The following is a 23605-nucleotide window of genomic DNA, read 5'->3' as shown; positions in this document are numbered from 1 at the left end:
GCTTGTTCTTACCACTGTCTCTTGTTGTCTGCTATGAAATCCTGCAATTCTTGATGAAAAACTTGCATTCTCTCATCCAACTATCTCCCATTCTCTTCCAAAGCTCTAGCCTTATTGCTTTCCACCATCTTTAAGTCTTTGTTAATGTTGTAATTGCCTTGGATTCAAGGCTTTGATACCAATTTGTTAAGACATAATCTTAATAAAAAGGTTTTTAGTGAGAAAAGAGGTTGAGACGCAGAAAAGGTGAGCGTTTGGAAATATAGGCCAACATGTGTTTTTAAAAAAATTAATTTTTTTCTGTAAAAAATTAATTTTTTTTATATATTTTAAATTGTTTTGATGCACTGATGTCAAAAATAAATTTTAACAAATAAAAAAAATTATTTTGATACATTTCAGCATGAAAAACATTTTGAAAAACAATTATACTCTCCAGCAGACCTTAAAAGAAAAGAAAAATAACTTTTGCAATTTATAGAAAATTAATCCTCACCGTCATCATAGGTCTTATTTATACATTGTTCCCCAACTGGATTATCCAATTGTCTAACTACTTTATTCTTCACGTGTTTAATGCTGCTCACTGCTGCTAATTGTTATTTCTTTCTCTCCATGTCACTGCCTTCCAAGCTTGTAACACTATCTGAATGGACTTAGTTGCCAGAGCTTGGGACGACAGGGGACCTGCTAGATTCTGAAGATGTCTCTTGTCCAGTTTCAGTGTGGTGGTTCAACAGCAGATAACTAAAGAGATTCGCAAGACTGCTTGGAAATTATGGTAAGCAAGGCAAGATGCGTACTTGCACCAAAAGGGTAATAGAAAACTGTATAAACATTTTTTGTCTGGGAATTTTTAATTTCCATTGCAGAAGTCAGAAATTCTCATTTCCTTTCCAAGCATTTCACAAATAACAAATAATCTTATTCAACAAGACACTGACACTCATCCCTTGAATGGATGCTCTCTAACAATCTTAAAGTAATCGTTTAGATGGCAAGTTATCATACAATTATTATCTCACAACTGTTGAACAGTTGAGACTTGAAAAAATAAAAACGCATTCAAGAGAGGGGTAACCAACCAAAAAAAAAAACTTCTTCAATTCATGTATTCAATCTCTAGACCATCCCATCAAAGCAAGAATTATATCAAATATGCCACCATTCATCACAGCCCTCATCAACTTCTTATTTTCTGGTGTATATGGTGGGTATCTGACAGGTGAATCTCCACTAAAACTTCTGTATAGAACTGCCTTCTTGTGACTGAAAGCATCAAAAGAAAATTTACCATGGTATGATCCCATTCCACTCTCCCCAACTCCTCCAAAGGGTAAACTGGAAACTGTAACCTGCATAATTTGAAAACCAAGCTTGAAATAAACAATTTGTTAACCTCTACTACCTTAGGAAAAAACATTAAAAAGTACTCATTTCGGAGCAGATCCAGTTTAGCTACACCACGTACAATTATCCATATTGACACATTTACTCCTTAAGCGTAACTCGCGATATACATTTTTGGCATTGCTTCTAACCATCAAGAAATTGAGTCCTATTCTCTCCCTTTTTCTTTGCGGGAGGGAGTAACATGGCACCAGAAGCACAGTGGTACTGACTGTCTGCAGTCATGACACTGCAGATTTTTAATAGTTTGGGGACCTTACAATCTATTTGAGGAGAGATGTGGCGCAGCCTGCATCTCAGTGAACACATCATACAAAATTTCGCCGTCCACATCTTGTATAAGTGAGTTTTAAGGAAGAGATAAATACATACATGCAGCACGGTGTCATTGATAACCATTCCTCCACAGGAGACATTTTGCACGAAGTTATTCCTTAGCTTCTGGTTATTGGTGAAGAGATACGCGACAAGAGGCTCAGGTTTCGAATTTATCAGATCAATACTGTCTTTCACATTTTCAACCTATCATATCACAGATAAAATGATCTTTGAATCATAGTGTCTGATTAGAACAACATGCATTGCATATTTTCACTCTGTACTCACAGTGATAATAGGAAGCAATGGCCCAAATATCTCTTCCTGCATCAGTTGAGAGTCTTCAGGAACATCCAAGAATATGGTTGGAGCGATCTTTCTGCAATAGAAGGATAGGTCATGCAGTCATGTTTTGTCCTGTCTATCGTTGTTGAATTATAATCTAGAAGCAAAATTCTGCCAGAAAATGTAAGGAACCCACAGTTTCTTCTGATTCCTTTGGCCTCCAACCACAATTTTGTTGGAAACCTTGTACTCATCTAAGAGTCTTTCCAAACGTGAAAAATGGTTTGAACTCACAATACGGGATATGTATTTCGATTCCATTGGATCTGCTCCAAAAAATTCTTCTATTCCATTCCGTAGCGCATCTATCTGTTCAGGGGGCATGCATCAAGAATAAATCCAGCTGGAACAGACCTTTTAAAGAATTAAAAAGGGTAAAATGATCTTACCAACTTTGGGGCAAAATCTTTTGTTGTTATGATATAATCAACACTAATGCAAGCTTGTCCATTGTTCAGTTGCCACTTCCCAGCTATAATCCTCCTTACAGTAACCTTCGCATGAAGCCAATTAATACTACAGGGAAAAGAATCCGTGATTGATGCACTCTTAAGCTATGAACTTGATGTTCTTACTTGTAAGTCAACATCAGAATCCACAACAACTGGACACTTTCCTCCAAGTTCTAGGACAACAGGAGTAAGGTGCTTTGCTGCAGCAGTCATCACAATGCGCCCTACTCTTGGACTACCTAAAAAGAAAAAACAGCATGGCCTGTCTAGCTAAAGTCTTGAATTTAGAGAACTTTTCCATTAATACTACCAGCGTCAGTTCATACACTCTATACTTCAGCAGTTACACTTAGTATGAAAAATCAAATGGACAATATTTGGTATTTTCAAAGTTTCAAATCCTGTTTATGAAATGGTGGAATAACAGTAAAATATAGATTGACTTAGATTCTCATGTGACTTTTATGGAAGGTTATGATCAGTAATATCTGAGGTGTTCTATTGTGAACAACAAGTTCAAGGAAACAAAAGTGAGACAACAAAATTTCAATAAAAGAATCTGAAATTATGTTGCTGGGACTTGTATGAGTTTGGGGTATGGGTTTGGGCTTGAACTTTGTTTTTTCTCAAGTTACCTAGATTTTTCCACTGATTTGTAGAGTCCAACTGTTGTATCCTTGTCTGAATATTCTTATCCAAAAGAGGTGATTTAGCCTAAAATAAATGTTTGAAGTAATAAGTGTTTGATGAAGTATCTAATATGAGCACATTTCCTGGACCTGTAGCGAGTATTTTCTGTTAGGATTAAGGAGTAAAATTATGTTTTCCATTTTTTCATTTGATAAAAGGAGTTCATTTCTATCACCAACTATAGATTGCAGTGTGTCACCGGAGACAAGCTCACTGCCTTTCAATCCATGAACCTGTATGGTCAGAGCATTTCAAAATATAAAATATTATTGTGTCAGACCTGTGTAGAATATCTTGTCCCACTTCTGCTCAAGTAATGCAGCCGTTTCAGGAACAGCTCCCTCGACAACTCTAACAGCAGAGCTGTCTAGATATTCCTCAAATAATTCTGAAAGCAGTGAAGATGTGGCTGGAGCAATTTCTGATGGTTTCAATACCACAGCATTTCCAGCTGCAATAGCTCCTATTACCGGATCAATTGACAACACTGCAGATAGGGGAAAAAAAAAAAAGGCCCATAGAAATCAACACTAGAAAATGCAAAAGTTTTTTTTTTTAGCCGAGGACATTTCATGTGATTACATTATCTTGAAACTAAATGGTATTCTCTAGCTTCCCAATTGCAACACATTTGTGGATTGAATTTATCGATTATGGAAAACAGAGAATCATGTTTTTTTGTGCAGAGTATGAATGCATGAGTAGAACATGATTTTATTAACACAGATTCTTATTTTTCAACTTACAAAACGGGTAGTTCCAAGTTGAGATTACCAACACAGCTCCCAGAGGTTCTGACACAATTTCTGCTGAAGAAGGATAGGCTGTCATTGAAGTTTTGGCCTGAAATGTTAGGGGAGAACGGCATTAAACTAGCTTAAACCTGTTATTAAATAGATATAGTCACAGTTAGCAGTTCTTTCTTTTGCCAAAAGGTGAGTGGTTCTCTAGTTACCTTTTCTGGCTTCATCCATTGTTTCAATTCTTTAAGTGCCTCCTCGCAAGACGATTTTACGGCAGCAATCTGTATTAAACATCATAAGGACAAATATGCAATACATGAACGTGCAGATCTCTGTACCATAAATATATGCAGATGTTCCATATGTGCAAATTACTGGACTGAATTTGAAACTGCTTTTTACCATCATGATATCTACAGAGTTTTTTAAAACACAACAAAAAAGCTATATATGAAGAATGCAAGCATTGACCATACCGAACATTATGGAGAAATCAACATATAAGAAAATAGATTTAAACCTCAGAAACAAAGGCTTCAAACTCAGGCTTTGAGAGGTCCTTATAAAGGGCTTCCGAAATATCCTTCTCCCTTTCCTCAACCATCTTTTCAATACCCTTCAATTGTGACACTCGCCATTCATAACTCCTTGTTCTTCCAGTTCTGAAGCTTTCTTTAAGTTCCTTAACTAGCAAAGGAGCTTCATTGGCATCAAAAGGTTGCTTCTTTCCCTCTGTCATTACCGGTGGAATCGCAGAAGGGCTTTCAAAAATTAAAAATAATAAAAACATAGCATAAAAACTCCCAAAAAGAAAAATCAAATGAGGCAACTTTGAAAGTAAGCACGCATACGAGAGGCAAACACACAGAGATTTACGAATGGTGCCTGAGCGAGGGAAGGAAAGGGTAGCTTCATGCTTCTGATTAGTCTTCTTTGGATAACAGCTGGTGAAACTTCTCCTCGCACCAATATCAACCACACTGTTCCGCAGGACGGTAACAAAAGGCAAAGAGTCAAGAAACATGGCAGCTGCCGGCCAGGATGTTGAGGTGGCCAAGAAGATTTATTCTCTATTTTTATAGAGAACTTGAAGAACCTTTAATTAAAAATCAATTTCTTTGTTTCTTAACAAAACATAAATAAGACAAGATAACCGCATAAAAGATTCTCTAATACCAGGAGACAATATGTCTGATCATCTAAAACGCCAGCATACAGATAGATACCAACTTTGGCATCAAAGTGACTATAATTCATCGGAATCTTGTTCAGATTCTCAAGCCCAAGTATCAGATAAAATAAAATAAAACGAAACAGAAAAATTGTATTGCCTAACGTGGGACTCGATTTCCAATCCAAGCTTAACTAAACTAGCCCAGGAATAGTGATTACGAGTTGGATAATTAATCAATTAATTAATTTTAATAATCTTTTTTTTTTTTTTGTCAAGGTGATTGATAATTTATAGCATACCCATGTGAGTTCTCTTTAGTGGGAATAGTGCAAGCAGGGAGGATTAAAAAAATCAAATAGATCCTCCATTGGCAGACCAATTCAGTAAATTAAAAAAAATTATACCTTCTTATATTAATTTTGCCGCCTATCAAATAATCCCAGCTCCGTACTATATATCAAAATAACTTTCATCTGATGCAAGCACAGCACCCCGGTAGCCCACCCTAGAAAGAACAAATTGTTTAAAATAGGAAAAGGCGAATTATGGCAGAAAATCACTGTAGAAACAATCTGAGAAGCTCTTTTAATTTGTTCAAAAGATAGATAGTATGCTTGTCTTGTGTCTTTCATACAACAATGAGGTGGGTGGTTCAGCTCCTCGTTAAAATGCCTCCATATGCTCTTCACTCAATTTGATGCTATAATGCTGGGATTAAACCAGTAACCTTGTGCATTATGCAGTTACTCTTTTTTTAGCAGATATTAGAATAAATTTTTATTCATTGGGCATGCATCACCCAAGTGAATAGCCCACCAGCAAGACCATGGGAGGGGTGAAATGGAAGTTTAAAAATACGAGAAATCAATTCTCTGCACGTTGCTTAGGCCACTGGGCTCCAACTCCATGTTTGATAAGTTGATAACTAGGAATTGACAACAGATCTTCACATGTGAGAGCTTTTATTGTATTTACTATTTATTGGCTAACAAATAGATATTTATATGTATTTATTTGTACTATGATTCCAGTTAAATTTTCATATTGATAACTTAACCTGGAAAGGATGATGCTTCAATAACATTGCAAAGACCACCTTACCATATATTGCTTTGGCTGGGGAAAATAGTTATTTATATATCTTTCTCAATGATTTCCTCTGGAGAAGAACCAATTCCAAGTCAAAAAAATCACTAGGATGGATGAACGGAATTTGGATGGTTTAACTTGTAGTCAAAATGACGATGGGCCCATTGTGTACTCTTTTTGGACAGAAGACCGAGAAGACACACCACCCTTCACTGTGAGAAGATGCTTTAACACAAGTGGTCAGTTAAGGTAAGGTAAGGTAAGAGAAGATGAAAGCAAAGCAAAGCAAAGAAAAGATGCTCCCACTAAAGCTGGTACGCTCTCTGGTCTTAGGAGAAACCATCAACAACCCTCCTCCTCTCCTTTCCCACCATCACCATCACCATCACAAAGATATCAACACCAGCTACACCCACACCAACAGCGACAATAATACAGACACAACAAAAACAAGAGCCAAGACAAAGACGAAGACGAAGACAAAGACCCCACTACTTCTGTTCTTGCCAAATAAAGAACTTGTTACAGATACATACAGGCTAACCAAGATTGCAAGAGACATGGGCATGGACTTATATCCAACACCATCTCTTTCTCACATTATTTTCTCATACCCATCATCGTGTACATCACCATCGACATCGACATCAACTCCATGTACATCATCAGTATCGTTATCATGGACATCAACATCATCTTTGTTGCATTTACCAAACAATGCCATTCCTCTACCATTCCCTTCACTTTACTCCTCTTCTTTAACCCATCTTCGCTCATTTGTTTCACTCTCAAAAGGGTTGTTCAAGCTTGCGTTTATCAACTCAAAACACACCAAGAAAGTTATGGGTGGATATGAAAGCGACAGTCTTTATGATAGCAACTGGGATTGTTGTTCATTTTCTTTGTTTTGGAGGTTAACTGGTGATAGAATTGATTCCATGGATAAATTTTCAAGGGCTTTAGCTGGTGTTGGATGGACTCTTTTCAAGACCAAGGAAAATAACACACCAAGCGATGGAATTGGAGGCAGCAAGATGGTGTATTTGTTTAGGAAAGTGGACTCAAAGCCTGTTTATGTGGTGTCACGAGGAAATGGCGGGGAGTGTAGGATAAGGGAATTGAGGTTGCCTGCTTTGGATTTTAGAAATACTCCTTTGAGGATCTTGCATTACATACTTCTCATGACTGATGATATCTTCTACCTTTCATAACCGGGTATGTTCTTACCTTATTATTTGGACTTGTTTTCTTTTTAATTTACTCTTTTCTTTGTGTATATTGTCTGCTGCGTGCTAATTGTTAAGGGGGTTTTATGTTATGTTATGGGTTGGTGGAGATTTTTGGGTAAATCTATTTTATCTTGATTTTCTTGAAATTTAAATGTGTGTCGAATGGAAAATGATAATCTTATCAGAATTGTAGGATTGTTAATCTAACAGGTTTTACAAATTTGACTACTTATAATGAAATTTGCTTTGGACTAGATTGTGTTTTAGGCCAGGGAGAATGTGACATTATGCCTAGGCATGGAATAGCAGGAATGCTGAATCAATTGTGTTGGAGTAGTATCTTCCAAAATGAGTGCTTAGAAAGACATTTTATTCATGTATACTTCGCTCATTGAAGCCATTGAATGAGCTCTAGACATGTCATTGGATTAGTACTCACAGCCTAAACAGGTGTCTCAAATTCAAAGTTCAAACCGAGACATGGGAAATTTATCAATTTAGTTGGGCGGGGGAAAACGGAAAACGTAAACTAAATCTTGATCCCAAATTGTTCCCAAATTGTTGGCGTCGGCTATATGAATCTATTTACAGTATCTTGTCCAATATAGGTTCAGATTCTCTTCGAATTTTGTTAGTGCTGCATCATTTTAGATGATGGCAGCTATCCTGTCGTGTCTGACCGAACTGAAATGGAAATTTTTTTACTATTATTTTTTTTTAACACGAGTAAAAGTGGGATTGGTATAGGCGACGAGAAGGGACTGAGTTTTTACTTATTCGGAGGTTTGGTATACAGAGGACAAGGTTGGCTTGTTATTATTAGATGTGTGAATTTAATTCTGCAGGAATTGTGAAGCATCCACTCACTCTTGTGATTGATGCTAGTACCCTTTTGGGACAGATGGATGTACATGATAGAAACATTATAAGCATGAACATGGCTGTACTTGAATGCTTGAAGCCAAAAGGAAACTTGATGAGTTCTGAAGTTATCATTCATAATATTTAGAAAGTAATAATCAGTTTCTTAGACCATAGTTGATGCCAGTAGGAAACAGTAAATCAAAGATGCTGGGCTTTATGGAATGTTATTCTGAAATTCTCATTACTAGTTCTTTTTATAGCTTGAAAATGAGGAAATTCTAGCAGTTACCAGGAAAAGAAAAGGGATTCTGATGCCATTTGTTCCGTGACATATGTTAGAATCCAGAGAGAAGCATCTTTCTTCAGGGCTTATCATAAATTTATTTGGGGAAGTTAGTATGAAGCAGGTTCAGTATCTAGTATATTTTAACTTTGTTAAGCAATTGCAAGTAAACTGCAAACACTTGATTATCCCCAAAACAAGTGCTCACAGCTATGGTCTTACTAGTTACAGCAGTGAGAGTTAGACAACCCCTGGCTCGTTTGCTAGTGTGCTTGATGTTATAAGAAAACTAAAGAGTGTCCATAATGGTGTAGATGAAATTGTTCCCTGGAGAAAAACATCTGTTGATATGTCATTTATTTGCAGACAAGGAGGGTGTGTCATCAGGAGAAGTGTTCCTCGGAATAATGGAAGAGAAGAATGTTGTGGTTCTTGTTGGTAACAATCAAACAACACAAGGGTAGGGTGTGGGTTGGCAAATTGTTGATTCAAGATAAAATCATAATATGGAAGGGTTGCCTGATCCTTTTACGCTACTACTTCCCTGTGTTTCTCATATTAATACTATTTCTAGTTTTTATAGACAATAATAAAGAATTAATCCACATGAAGATTGAAAACGACGAGCTTTTTCATCGATACCTTTGTATGCGGAGCCATGAACTTTGGTGTAGGTTTTATGTCTACTTGCAGTCTGACTGATTCAGTGATTTGCATACAGAGCTTTTCATTGAAGCCACAATGTTATAGTACTGCTAATAATCAGGTAGTCATCACGTAAAGAGCTTCTAGCTTGATGTCTACATTCTTGGCTTTGCATGTCATGTATATATAAATCAATCTGTCATGGAACTGGAATCTCAGGTGGCCTTTTCATGCAAACATATTGCTGAAGTTTGTGTTTATCTCTTGTGGTAAATTGTATGCTGACATTGAAGATTGATGAATGAATGACTACGTATGTTACAGGTGGTGGACAGAGTGGAGAGAGAGGGAGCCTGTAATGGAGTCATAAATTGCATGAAGGGATGGAGGCTATTTGTTCATAGGACTTTGAAGTACAATAACTAACAAAATCTCCCTACTTTTTTATTTTTGTGCCACAGTTTATTATGATGGAAAAAACTACTGCACTTGACAGGAAAAAAGAAAAAAAATTGCCTTATTATTATTATTATTATTACTAAACCAACACCGATCCGAGCAGTTCAAAATGTTGACTCGGGATTTCCACTAGAAAATATTAGGTTCAATACTCTCCAATTTCACCATGTCTCACCGTGTCATGATGTCTGTCGATCATGGAGATATATGCTGGATCATTTGTTAAATATTGTTTTTTTAAGTATTTATTATTTGAAAATGTATTAAAATAATATTTTTAATTTTTAATTTTGTTAATATTAATGTATCAAAAGAATTTTAAAACACTAAAAATAAATTAAAAATAAATTAAAAAAGAGTTATTCAATCCTTCACTAAACACTTTCTTTTAAAGCGTGATTTGCCCTTAAATTGTTAGGGCTATGGCAAAACAAGATCTTAACTACTAATTTAATAAGCAAATTAAGCTATGTAATAAAGAATAATGGAAAAACTTTGATAGTTATAATTTTTTTTATTGTAGTAATGATTGTTGTTCTGAAATATTTTTTATTTGAAAATATATTAAAATAATATTTTTTTTATTTTTTTAACTCTATTTTACACAGAATGCTATAAACAACATTGTTTTGAAATAATTTAAAATATTTTATTAATAAAACAATTAGAGTTTTTGTTATATATATATATATAAAAGGCAATTCAGCATTGTCTTTGAACTATTCAAATAAATTTAAGAGATATATATAACTTTTGAAATGATGTTGTCTGTCTCTAAAAAATTAAATGATATGTTGATAAGTATTATTTTTTTCTTAATTATTTTGGTTTGTAAAAAAAATAGGAGTAAAATATGTCATTAAACCGACAATTTTGGTTCCAAATAATTCCATCACTTTTATTTCATTAGGAATCAAATAAAAGTCTTGGAGGTCAAGGTCTCCTCAATACTTCCACAGGTAGTTCAAGGACACCAGAAGGCCACAAGGGAAATAAGGGCATTGGCAGAGAAGCTCTTGCCTCCTGTCACGGCTTACCATCACTAATAACCAGTGCTGTGAGATAAAATTACCAGTTACATTTTTGTAGATGGAATTTACTCATCTCATAGCAATCGAACTAAAACATGCTTTTTCTTTGGATAGATATCATGGCACTAGCTAATGTTTTTGTGTTTAATTAAAGTTAAATATCCATCTCAACAAAAGAACAAAACACTCAATTGTGACAATCAAGTGAGGATTACTAGAGGTCTACTGCATATAAATTCTGGACACAAACCGCCTGAGTTCTAATTTTTTTGCTCCAATTCATGCCACCAAACACAGTTTGCAAATCCATTTGAGAGATTAAAACATCATCCATGAAAGGCTGAAGTTGAGGAAGCTGAATCTCGGGTCAAATAAATCTGTCCTCAAATCCCATGATGTAAAGATTTCTCAGAACAAGTTTTAACAACCAATAAACAAGTGAAAACAATCAGATAAAAATCATTTTACTCTAAAATGGCAGTTCCTGCTAAAAGCATTCTATCCCGAGCAATGGTCTTGTCTATTCACATGAATTACAGAACGATGCACATAATGAAGTTCTTCAAAGCCGCTAATCAAATTTTACCATATGGTGAAACCAAATATAAAAGAGAGAAAAAAAAAAGAAACAAAAGGGGGAAAGAAAGAAGTTTACATGCATTTGTGATCTCTGAGAAACTATGTAGTATGAGCATCATGTGTCCGTGACGCCCATATACCAAACACAAGAAACCAGAAGACAAATAAGATAGCCCAGTAGCGAGCAGGTCCATATTTGATTCTGGTGAGCACAATCTGCAAGTTGTAAAAGCATAAACATCAGCCAGCACAGTTTCATTTATGTATCAGAATTCAGAACCAACATGCAACAAATTTCCTTCAATGTTTTGCTTTACACAGTTCTAAATTTTGCAAAATTTGTTTCTGTAAGAGATTCAAAAAAATCAAAGAAATGGATAATGAGCACAGATTTTAATAAGAGAATTAGAGCACAAGCAAATTAAGTCAGCTCTCCTGCTATGCAAATCAAGTGTTGGCACTACGATCAGTAATATTCCCAACATTTCCATACACCAAGCATTTACGCAGCCTTGACATTCAATCACTGCCGAAAACATGCTACAAAACCTAATTCCTTAAAATGGTTTCCTATTGTTCAAAAAAGAAAAACCTCATTACTTGCAGGCAGAGAATTCCAGAGAATTTAAATTTCAAGCTAATGTTTTGTTCTAAACCATCACAAAGAAGGAAGAAGGAAATTATAGCCTCACAATGGGCATAAAGCTGCTGGAATTCTCTATGTTTATAATTGGACAGAAACTAAAAATTTGTATATCTTTCTGTTAGACTTCTTCTAAATACACCCTTCAGTACTTTGACTCTAAAATACACAACAAAGGCCACAAGTTATGACCATTAAAGAACATACCATAAACGAGAAACCAGGACCAGCTTTTACTTTTCAGAATGTACAGAAATTTCCCCAAAATTATAAAAACACAGAAGCAGCAACCGATTGACCTAAATAAAGATATATTAGGACAAAAAAGACTACAATGTTCCAATGGTGCAACTTCGAAAATCAGAAATCTACATTTACTTTTCCTCGAATCATTTGCCAACACCACTTCATCAACCAAATTAAGATTTCACTCAGCCAGGTGTTTCAACACTATCTATCAAAATAGTTATACTGAACAGAAGAGCATCATTCTATAATCACAGGTTTCTGTGGAAACCTGAGGATCATGATACCTACCGTCTACCAAGGTACTTAGGTCATAACACAAATATGCACATGCATCTATAGATCAAAAGCAGTTATGCTGAAATACAGAGTCAGAAAGACTAAGAGAAAGAAGTTACTTACAAAGCGAAAGAAGATCACAACTGTTAGAGCACAAATGCCTCCAAGGAGAATATGAAGACCACTTTTGGCAGTTTTCTGGAGACAAGAGCTGAGTAAGTTGCATAATAAAACACAGAACTCAGGTAGCTAAAGTCATTAGCATTCTTTTGCAACCAACTAGCATGGAATAACATGCAGAGGCATACATAACAGAATCCGGAGCAACAAACAAATTAGACAATAAAATATCTCCAAAATGCTAAGTGAATCATCTGTGCACCTAACTACCAATTCCTCTCAAATGAATAATAGTAAGAATAGAAGATTTGTACCATCACTTTGTTTTTTTCTTTATATATATAATTTAACAGTTTTAGGGAGGACGAGTTTGAACTGACTACCTCCCTTTCAAAGGAGAGTTATGCTACCAATTTGGATATGCCTTAACCATTGGAATTTCATATGGTGTATGTGAATGATGACAATGTTTCACAGCATACATCCTTCGCAAAACTTCCTATAGCAAAGCTCAAGTTATTGTGATTCATTTAATAGCTAGACAAGAAAGAGAATAAGCAATAAGGACTAAAGATGGGAGAGAATTGGCAGCAGGTCAATGCTCAAACAAGGATCTCCAAAGCTCTTCTATTAATTAGTATCAAAGTTACTTCTGTTAGTAATTTCATCTCTTTGATAGAGTTCACTTTCCCCCAAAGTGCTACATCAGAATTTCATCAGTCTTAACACCAGCAAAAATAAATAAATATTGTATAAAAGGCCCCAGCATGATTTTCTGGATTTCCTTCTCATAGCATCAAAGAGAAAGCTTGGAGCTATATTCTACTTTACTATACAGTGTAGCATGCAAAACTAACTAAAAATTCCTAGCCTGCAAAATCCAAGCAATAATCTTTCAAAAATGAACGTGTGTGTGTGTGTGTAAGTGAGCAGGGGGTTGGCACTAATAGAATGAGCAGGCATAGTAAATAGCAAACCATGAAAATGTTTAAAAGTACAGCTCCAGATGAACCAAGAATCATTACACCAAACAGGTTCAGAGTGCATCAAGAAATAATTCATCCTCTTATAATGTCCGAGAGTGCCATTTTGCTCACAAGCACCAAATATGACACAAAGTGTCAATTGGCTAAAGAAGCCAATTATTCCAACCACCAGCATCCGTGCCAGCCAGACAACAGCACAACTGATTTGAAAAGATCCAACACACCTTGAATAGGAAACACAAAGCACCAAATCCAAAGTAGCTAGACAATAAATGCATTCAAAAATTCACCAACACTCCACCCCATTTACTGATAGCAAGAATGGTTTTCCTATTCATTCATCCATAAGAAGCCAAATCCTCTAACCAGTTGCAGTCCTAAAGAAAGAAGCTATACTTAGGAAGCCCAAGGGCACCAGATATCCTTCAAAGGATAATCTTTCCCCAAAAGCACTCAAAAACTCAGCGTTAGTAGAATGCCCCTAAAGCCTAAAGTGCATCTTCTCTATGCCCTTCCATCTAACCCTAGCCCATTAAAACAGTTCAGAAGGTTCACTATTAATCCAGATCCCTTGTTTTCATGGTGTCATCCCCCCCCACCATCCAGCAACCACCTATGATTAACTTAGATAAATCTCAAATTCTAGGGAATACCACCATCAACACTTGTTGTGTGTCATTGATCAGTTCACAAACATTATGCCAAATAGGCAAAGCAGTTGAGAACATTCCCAACCTTCCAACTAGAGAATTTATATAAGCATAGAAGACTGACCAGCATAAAAATATTCACCTTGTGAAGCATCAGAACTCAGAAGCATGGCACAACTGACATGACAAATAGATTTATAAACCAAATAGAAACAAGACAAAAAGTTAACTCCAAACAGTTACGAGTACACATATCAAAACCTTCTAAGGGATTCTGACCTAGCAAAAGTTATATAAAAAAATTACAAAAAGTCTCCATGATGACAGAATTATAACTGGTTAAAGCTCAGGTCTCAAAGACTCAGGTTTCCCCAAAAAAAAAACATAACTTCTGAGATTAACAAGATCAAAGGGTTGGCTAGACAGACAAACTAATGTTCAAGCCTCATACAGCATAACCAAGTGAATTGAGGAGATACATGTGTGTGAACATGTATGTAGATAAATTGCAAAGACACACATGCATGTACAAGAATGGAAACTAAAAACTCATATGTAATAATTTATCCTCGGACATTCTTGGTTTTATACTTTTCGATGTGAAGTCAAAATCACAGTAGCCAAAGCAGTCAAAGACTCCAAGTTCAGAAAAACATTAGAAGATGTATCTGCCATCGTCAGTCATCACACAACAGGAGGTGGCTAAAAGAACTCTTAACACATTCTAGTTATGACACTCAGGATGTCAGACATCGAAAGGGTGGTCTTTATATGGATTATGGGCTAATCCACCCAGTACCTCAAACTTTGGGTTGTAGAACTCCAAATGTGGTCTAAAGGTCTGGTTCAAGGTGCGACCAGACTCCATGTGTCTAATTTGTTTTGTTTGGGCCACCTAGAAGGCCATTAGACTTGTTTCTATTGGAAACAGAGTTTTATATATGCACAGCCAAACAACATGCAACAATACAAGAAAACATGTTAATTTGGTTTATTCAATAATTAATGTGTTTCACTGTGATGTGCTTGCTACTTTATCACTTGCCATGTTGGTATAGTATTGGCATAGACACTCATGAAATTTTCTTGTTTGTAGAAACATTGGCACATAAGATGACCCAATAACAATATATGTTCAACTGGAATTGCAACTTGGGAAAATAGCAAAACAATTCCATGCATACGTATCTTAGTTTACTCCAATTAGGTTGAACTCACCATACCTTTCCAACACGGGGAGCAATAAGCCATGCTAGAGTAACAGTGAGTAGCCCTGTTGCAAGCAAAATCCCTGTACCTTCCACAGCCCATTTAGTTGCACGATTATCAGCAGGGACAATATCTTCTGTGACAGTATTCAGGGGTTGTTCAGAAACAACCTGTGAAACTGCAGCAGAATTATTATTATAATTATTGGTGTTATTATTGTGGGGGCAAAACCACAACGAAATTTCACTTAGCCGTTGCCTTCTAACAGCAGCAACAGCATCAGGATCAACACCTGCACTGGCATGCACCTGAGCAGGATTAGGGTCTCCAGAGGCAGTCCTTTCCCTCAATGCTTCATAATCCTTCAAAGCAACCATAACCTTTTTAAAGTCTGAAGTCCTGATATTTATTGCAACATGTCCACAGATTTCACAGACAGTGGATCCATGATTGACAAACCACTTGAGAGCACATGCATAGTGTACCAGGGCAAGATCACTTTTGCAAGAGCAGCCAAGTTCAATTAACAAGTCTTGTTGGTGGCGTGAACCCAATTCTAAATCTGTATCTGTATTACAAATGAAAACCTCCCCTTCAGGGCTAAAGAACTCAACCAGCCCCGATTCTCTTCCAGTATTTTTGCTATGGAACCGATCAGCTTCAGCATTCAAGGGGACTTCTTTGCTTTCAGGTTTTACTGCACCACTACTATTACGTGCTTCTTGCAATGGAGGAACAATGCCCAAAAACCCCAAAGCAACATCTCCCCTTTTGTCAGATTCAGCACATTGGCACACACGACAAGTTGCTATACCTGCATCTAGACTGCAACGTGAGCCAGTCCCTAAATCTTCACTCTCACTAGGTGAGTGGCCATCATTCCTGACTCCACTGCTGATTGGTTGTGATACATTTTCCTTACTCGTCATGTTAACTTGAGGCTTGCATTTAAAACAACTTCATAGTTTGGACTGTTGTATTAATTTACATTTACTCATGTCCATACCCAACTTCTCCATTGCAAATTTAAATTGAAGACAACACAGTATTTTAGCATAATCTTAAGGCAATGGACTGTGTTGTGAGATGCAACCCTTTCCACATGTATAGGCATAGAGAATGCCTTCCTATCTCTTTACCACCATGCTCCCAATTCAGCCATAGTGTATTACTGGAAACTGCAAAATAATTCTGATCAGAGTCGAGACATGATAAAATCTTCATGACACAATCATTATGCATCAATGAGGGAAAACAACAGTGAAGAGCAAATGAATAAGACAAGGCATTTGGCAGATCGAGTAGTAGAACAGAACAAAGAATTACAAGAATACAAATAACATAACAGGAGTTTACGCATAACACAAGCAAAAAGCGGTTCTTTCACAGACAAAACAAAAAGAAAAAAGAACTTCACAGCTCCCTGATGCATGTGAATGGCCGATGAAGTACAGTGAGACAAGAAGAATTTTACCATGTGCTGGTTTTGGGATATCCAAGATCTGAATACTATAAACACAAGCAAACAAGAAATAATCTTTCTCCTCTTGATTGTCACTAAAAAATCTAGCTTCCTACCTAGACCAATTCTTACACTTCCACGAGAATTAACACCAATAGCAACGTAAAATTTCAGGCAATTCACGCATACAGCAATCCAAGTAAGCTGATCAATGATGGATTCATGAAAAATGAAGAACTGAACTGGCCAGGATAAAAGAAATACTACATTTCCAAATGGGAAAAATTGAGATAGACACGTTCAGTTCAGAAATGGAAAAACAACCCAATAACCGTTAATAAACTCAAGCATTCGATATCAACCCATAATTCTAAATAGCCAAACCACAAAATCCAAGCCTGAACCGGATAAGCTAAGTTGATGAATTCATAACTTAACACATGAAAAAGTGGCCAAAAAGCAAGGAACTTAAAAGACCAAAAGTACCTTTTTCTTGATTTTGGCTTAAAGGGAAGTGAGTAGTAGTAAGACAAGAATGGCATCAGGTGCAACTCCAAATGGATCGATGGATCTTTGATTTACAATTTGGCAAGCATTGTGAGGGGAGGAGCGTGTGGAAGTTAAAAACTTACTTCTGATCTCCGTCTCTGTGACTGTGGCTTGCTTTATGCTGGAGAGTTGGTAGAGGATGTCACCACGGATTCTCTGTGCCTGTCTTCCACTCGTCTTAACCCTTTTCACGCGTTCTAGAATTATCCTTGTAAGCAAATTCTTTTTTTTTATTTTTTTAAAAGTATTTAAAGAAAAATTAAAGAAAAATATTATATTTTTATATTAGTAGCAACGGTTACTATGATACTAAACTGACTTTAAGGATAAATTATACTTTAGTCCCTATTGTAAAAAACAATTATATATTAGTCCTTCCAATTGTGAAGCCTCTAGCTTGGTCTTATTGACTTTTGTTGACTGTTGTCCTTTCAAAAACTCGATTGGTTGATTGGTTTCTTCTAAACTCTCACTGTGTACTTTATTCTCTAAGGATTTAAATTGCTGAATGGTACATTCGGGGTTAAGAAAAATCAAAGGTATTTTTAAGAAAATAAATGGTCAGCAAGAGTTAAGAGAATAAGATATTTTCAGGAATGTAAAAAAAAAAAAAATTTATTTATTACATACGAGTAAGAGAATTTCGACTATAAAAGTGTTATAAAGGAACTCTTAAGTTGAAAAGATGATTTGAAAAAAAAATTGACATAAAAAAATACCCCGGATTGTTTTTTAAACTCGGGTATGAAATTCAAATTTTAGAGATGAAATTTTCTAATTGGAGGGGAGAAAAATGTAAAATCCTGGTTATAGTCTAACCTGACCAAAAAGAAAACAAAATAAAATAATAATAATAATAATAAGATAAAGTAAATAATTAAGTATATGAGAGGGATGAAATTAAATAAAAGAAAAGTGATAAAGCATAAATTTATTAAAAAGGAAAGGATGGGGGTGATTTTGGAAAAGGCTAAATATGAGGGGTCAATATATAAAATTTAAAAAATTGAACTATATAAATGCCCAATATTTCTTCTCTTAGTCGATGGCTGGAAACCAAAAGAGGAGGGGGGGATTTGTGTGATTTTTCCACTTGTTTTCTTGCTAATTGCATACAAAAAAAGAGAGAAAAGTGTAAAAATACAAAAAAAAAAAAGAGAAGTGTAAAAAGATTTATTAAAACTAGTTAAGCAATTAAGGAATGTGAATTGATGCCCAAGATTGTTTTGAAGAAAGAGATTCAAAGCTAGGATTAAAGGAAAAAGAAGAAGAAGAAAATTTGAATATCTCTTGCATCTATTCTTTGAATTCTAATCCAAGTAAGTTAAAGAATATATTCAAAGTGATTAACTGTTATAATTATCTGTTTTGATGAAGAAATTATATTGTCATGATTATGTGCAATTAGGGATTTAGGGTATTAATCTTTGAAATGATGCAAATTATAATTTAATCATATTAGAAAGTATGAATTATGATTAGATGAGTATTCAATTGAAGAATGAAAGAAACCCCTCTCCCTAAACTATTAGTTTCGGCCAAAAGAAAAAAATTAGGGAATCGGAGAATTTAATGGAATTGTTTGGAAATTATGGGAAATCATAAGTATAGATGTTAATGGAAAGAATGAATAAGAATTTTGCAAAAAAATAATAATTATAATATCAAGCCTATTCAAGAAATGTGTATGTAGTATTAAGCCATGCCGATTCAAAATGAAACCGATTAGAAAGAGATGGACCTTTAAGTTGAAAGGAATGTGAAATGTATGGCGTAAAAAAAAAATTGATGAAATGAGATTTTTATTATTTAGTTATAAATGATAAATGATATGTTGAATTATTTGTTGTTACGAAAGAGGTCGCAGCACTGGATCAACAGCAGGGGGCCTCCTTCATACTCACAAACAATAGGTAGATACTAAACATCTCGTAATAAGTTATTTATTTATTTAATATTTTATGATAAATTCCCTTTTAATTTGTAATTTGTGTGAAAATTGTGAAATAAAAGGAAGGAAAATGATGCTATATTGAATGGGCGAGTTGTTAGATTATTTCCTGATTAATGAAAATAATACCCTGTTTGAATGGATGTATTGGAAGATTTTTTCTTCTTTGAAAATATTAGATTTTGCTTTGTATTTTTACAATTTGTAATCAATTTTGACTACCTGAATCTGAATTAAATTGTAAGATGATATCATATATAGAATATAAGTACATTTATTAGCACCCGTTGCGAATTAAACTATTATAAAAACTTAAAAAAAATGTTAAGAGTATAAAGATATTTTTAACAATATTATTAAATCTAATCAAGCGATTCGATCTTGAAATTTGTCAATCAAACTTCTTATCTAGCTCAAGTTTCGAATTAAATTGCTTGGGAGTCGATCCAAAATGAATCATTTTACTTAATGGGTTCAAAGAAAACTTGGATTCCTAGTAAGAACATAACATAACTTTTAAAAAACTTCAAGATAATAATTTTTTTTTAATATTAAGATGATGTCAGATTAAATCAACCCCAATCATCATACGACCTAGGTCATGAATTTCAATGCGTATAATAACTTTGTTGTTTTTGTAGATTATTTTTATTTTATTTTATGATAAAAATAATGCTTTCAAAATCAAGCATCAACTCTAAAAAAACATTTATTTGAGATCATGATAACCCTATAGAAAATAAACAAAAATAAACCATAAATTTTATTTTTCGACCAATCTAATTTTGAAGAAGAGTGAAATAAAAAAATAATTAGAAAAAATAAAGTACAAAAAACTAAAACAATATATTAGGTTTGATGGGTAAACTCGCCAAACCTGTGAAGCGGGTAACCTTGATCAACACATCAAACCCACAAATCGGGTAATGAACTCCATTGCGATTGATAACTTGTTTTTTTTTCTAAATTATTGTTTATTTAACTATATTATAATAAAAATAGACAATCACATATTCGACCAGCAAATCAATACTGAGATTTTTTTAAAAAAATTATAATAATCTCGTAAAAAACAAAAAATAAATTTATAAAAATAAAATTTTCCAAATCCATTAACAGACAGTGAACTTTCTAGAATTTAAATTTGCATATTTTAGGTTTTCTTCCATTTTTATACTCAAGAAAACAATATTCCTGTATGTAAAAGGGAGGCCCAAAGATATATTAATTAATTAATAGAAATGGATCGAAACAATTTTGAGTTTTTGACCTCCAAGAACAACCCATCATATATACAGATAATGTTTGGCATGTACAGCAATGATGAACTAATTAAGATATTTTTTTTGATGAAATTATTTGGTGTATCTTTAAATAATATAAAATATGATTTTTGTCCAGCTATTCTAATGAAATTGTTTTTGTTACACTAAAAGAAATATGATAAACTTGTTTAAATCTTTCACAAGTTGTTAATTTAGTTAATCTGAATTAATATAAAAATAAAAAATTTATTATTATAATTTTAAAATTCAGCTATGAGTTGATTCAAGATAAGACCTGGGTTATGAATCGATTATTGACCTAAGTCAATATAAAGATAAAAATAATTAATATCATTATTTTAAAATCCAATTCGGGGTAAGACTCAAGTCACGGATCGGGTTATCCATTGACTCAGTCAACGTAATGATAAAAATAATTATCATTATAGTTTTAACACCCGGCCTAGGATTGACCTGGAGTCAGGCCCGGGTCACGAACCAGGTTGACCATTGATCTAGGACAACATAAAGATAAAAATATTTGTTATCATAATTTTAAAACTCAACTCGGGAGTCAACTGAGATTAGGTCTAGGTCATGGATCAGGTTGACCATTAACTTAGATTAACATAAGAATAAAAGTAGCTATTATCATAATTTTAAAACTTGACTCTGGGTCAGGTTTGAGTCACGAATCATGTTGATCATTGACTTGGGTCAACGTAAGGATAAAACTGATTATTATCATAGTTTTTAAACTCGATTCGGAGTCAACCCGGGGCCAGGCCCAGACCATAAGTCAAGTTGACCATTGACTCGGGTCATCATAAGAATAAAAAAAATACTTATTATTATAGTTTTAAAATCCTACTCAATGGGTCGATCCGGTGTCAGACTTAGGTTGTCCATTGACTCGAGTTAATGTAAGAATAAAAATAATTATTATTATAGTTTAAAAATTCAACTAAGAGATCGACTCAGGATAAGGCCTAAGTCATGGGTCAGGGTGGTTAACCTGAGCTAACCCAGAGTAATGTAAAAATAAAAATTATTATTATCATAATTTTAAAAACCGACTCGAGGTAAAACCCGAGTCACAGGTCTGAAGGGTGAGCACCTAAATTAAAAATAAAAATTGAAGCAACTTGATTTTTTACCTATATTTTATCTTGGGTTGACAGGGTCGCAAGTTGACCTAAGTTTTTAACCGGTCAAGTCGAATTAATCTTTTCTATATTTTGAGGGTGTTTGAGAGTGTGAAGACGATTGTGTTTTCAAAGTGATTTTTGCTTTGAAAAATATCAAAATAATATATTTTTTTATTTTTAAAAATTTATTTTTGATAATAGTATATTAAAACGATCCAAAAATACTAAAAAAAAATTAATTTGAAGAAAAGAAATCAATTTTTGACAAAAAAAAAAGGTTTTCGTCTAGTGTTCTTAAACTTGGATTGTTCTAGACCTCAGGTCAGCTGAGTCTCGTCTAGTGTCCACTAAATACAAAATAAAATAAATTATTCAGTCAAATCCAAAACACCCCAAACATATAACAAAATAATTATTTATCCAATATTATCTAGTCAAATTTAATCAAGACCAATCAATAATATCCAACTTATCAAATAGCATCTCACAGGCCAAGGTTTCATGACAAAACAAATTTTATGGGCTTATTTAAAATTGTGGTAATAATTATAATTTAAAATATTTTTTGTTTAAAAATATATTAAAATAAAATTTTTATTATATTTTAAAAATTATTTTTGATATCATTATATTAAAACGATTTAAAAATATATATAAAAAAATTTAAATAAAAAAATTAAAAATTTTAAAAAAAGACGGTTTGCTACCGATCAAGAAGTGCGTTCGGCACTCGTAATACTAGCGATAAGCTTCCCTTGGGATTGTTTTCCCAGGCATCCTGCCCATAGATAGCGCGGACCAATCCTTCTTTCCACGCTCCCTTCTGTTTGCATCTGGTATCCAAACAGGACCTTATTGACCAAAAGCTCAAATTTAGTACAGGTGTGGGATGAACGAGTTGACTCAGTTTTGAGTTGGGCCTTTAGTCTTTAATTTTCGAAGAAGATGACCTTCTGGGGTCGACAACTCTTTGCTGGTTCTCACAGCAAGGACAAGTTTGTCCTCGTTAATACTGATGGGAATAGAAGAGTAAGTGACCCATTTTCTAATTTTCTGATTTCTGATCTGGGCTGGCTTCTCTTTTTCATTTTTACTAATATCTAGTGATTTCACATTCTGGGTTTTTTTAATCTCTTTTAGCTGGGTTATGCTTGCTGTTAGAAGGAACTTGTAGGTGCTGATTTGCTTATTGTTGGGCTTTAAAATTTCATTCTCACGGTGTTTAACTGGTGTTTATAATTGGTGCCGGAAGAAAAAGAACAAACATTTAAAGGGTGTAGGCATTTGTTGTTAATAAAACTGGATTTTCTTATTCAAAATTTAAAAGATGGTCCTGAGAGAGTACATTAATTTGAGAGGACAAGGTTTATTGAAATTTGTTCTTGGATATTTTAAGAATTTGAAGAAGCTACTCTTGTGGTAATTGGCATGGTCCAACACCCGTTGGGCCTCCCAATGAAAAAGAAGAGAAAAACTTCAAAGGGGAAAGCAAGATGAGAGTCTAATAGAAAGGTCCAATCCAATGTAAATCAAGAAGGGAAAAAAATTTGTGCAAAACAAGAGATGGGTAATGGGTTCTTATAAAAATCATTCAACATCGAAAATATGCTCCAGCTAGAAAAATTGGCAATCAAGAAACATATTAATGATGGGCCAGTTTGCAAACTCTTTACCTTTTTTTGGGTTTCTTTGTTTCCGATTTTGTGTTTATATGTTTCCTATTTTGCATAGGAATAGCTCTTAATTCTCAAATATAAAATCTTTTATCATAATTTTCGTATCACTA

The 23605-nt window shown here is 34.4% G+C and overlaps 3 protein-coding genes across 9 annotated transcripts; 1 reads left to right on the top strand and 2 right to left on the bottom strand.

Moving 5' to 3' along the window:
• Positions 1-871: 871 nt before the first annotated feature.
• On the bottom strand, positions 872-5312 carry LOC133693897 (aldehyde dehydrogenase family 3 member H1-like). Of its 2 annotated transcripts, none has more exons than XM_062115265.1 (11): positions 4810-5312; positions 4479-4719; positions 4171-4239; positions 3962-4058; positions 3496-3702; positions 2649-2764; positions 2463-2567; positions 2210-2382; positions 2017-2107; positions 1783-1932; positions 872-1355 (listed from the first exon to the last, which is right to left on the bottom strand). In XM_062115265.1, exons 1-11 carry the CDS (start codon positions 4980-4982, stop codon positions 1116-1118), a joined length of 1662 nt encoding a protein of 553 aa, XP_061971249.1. In that variant the 5' UTR covers positions 4983-5312; the 3' UTR covers positions 872-1115. The 2 variants fall into 2 exon arrangements, with proteins under 2 accessions (XP_061971249.1, XP_061971250.1); XM_062115266.1 differs by having other exon boundaries at positions 4825-5312.
• A 1081-nt stretch (positions 5313-6393) lies between these two features.
• On the top strand, positions 6394-9789 carry LOC133693898 (uncharacterized). Of its 3 annotated transcripts, XM_062115270.1 has the most exons (3): positions 6394-7436; positions 9319-9363; positions 9567-9789. In XM_062115270.1, exon 1 carries the CDS (start codon positions 6491-6493, stop codon positions 7430-7432), a length of 942 nt encoding a protein of 313 aa, XP_061971254.1. In that variant the 5' UTR covers positions 6394-6490; the 3' UTR covers positions 7433-7436; positions 9319-9363; positions 9567-9789. The 3 variants fall into 3 exon arrangements, with proteins under 3 accessions (XP_061971254.1, XP_061971252.1, XP_061971251.1); XM_062115268.1 differs by lacking the exons at positions 9319-9363; positions 9567-9789 and adding an exon at positions 8964-9312; XM_062115267.1 differs by lacking the exon at positions 9319-9363 and having other exon boundaries at positions 6398-7436.
• A 1063-nt stretch (positions 9790-10852) lies between these two features.
• Positions 10853-17687, bottom strand: LOC133694494 (uncharacterized). Of its 4 annotated transcripts, XM_062116027.1 has the most exons (5): positions 17393-17658; positions 15459-16622; positions 12603-12677; positions 11388-11527; positions 10853-11109 (listed from the first exon to the last, which is right to left on the bottom strand). In XM_062116027.1, exons 2-4 carry the CDS (start codon positions 16371-16373, stop codon positions 11411-11413), a joined length of 1107 nt encoding a protein of 368 aa, XP_061972011.1. In that variant the 5' UTR covers positions 16374-16622; positions 17393-17658; the 3' UTR covers positions 10853-11109; positions 11388-11410. The 4 variants fall into 4 exon arrangements, 3 of the variants coding, with proteins under 3 accessions (XP_061972011.1, XP_061972012.1, XP_061972010.1); XM_062116028.1 differs by lacking the exon at positions 10853-11109 and having other exon boundaries at positions 11172-11527; positions 17539-17687; XM_062116026.1 differs by lacking the exon at positions 10853-11109 and having other exon boundaries at positions 11172-11527; positions 17393-17657.
• Between the last annotated feature and the right edge of the window lie 5918 nt (positions 17688-23605).

Source organism: Populus nigra, chromosome 5, assembly GCF_951802175.1.
Source record: "Populus nigra chromosome 5, ddPopNigr1.1, whole genome shotgun sequence".
Lineage (NCBI taxonomy): Eukaryota > Viridiplantae > Streptophyta > Magnoliopsida > Malpighiales > Salicaceae > Populus > Populus nigra.
The sequence above is the reverse complement of the archived record's forward strand: the minus strand, read 5'-3'. Positions and strand labels throughout refer to the sequence as shown.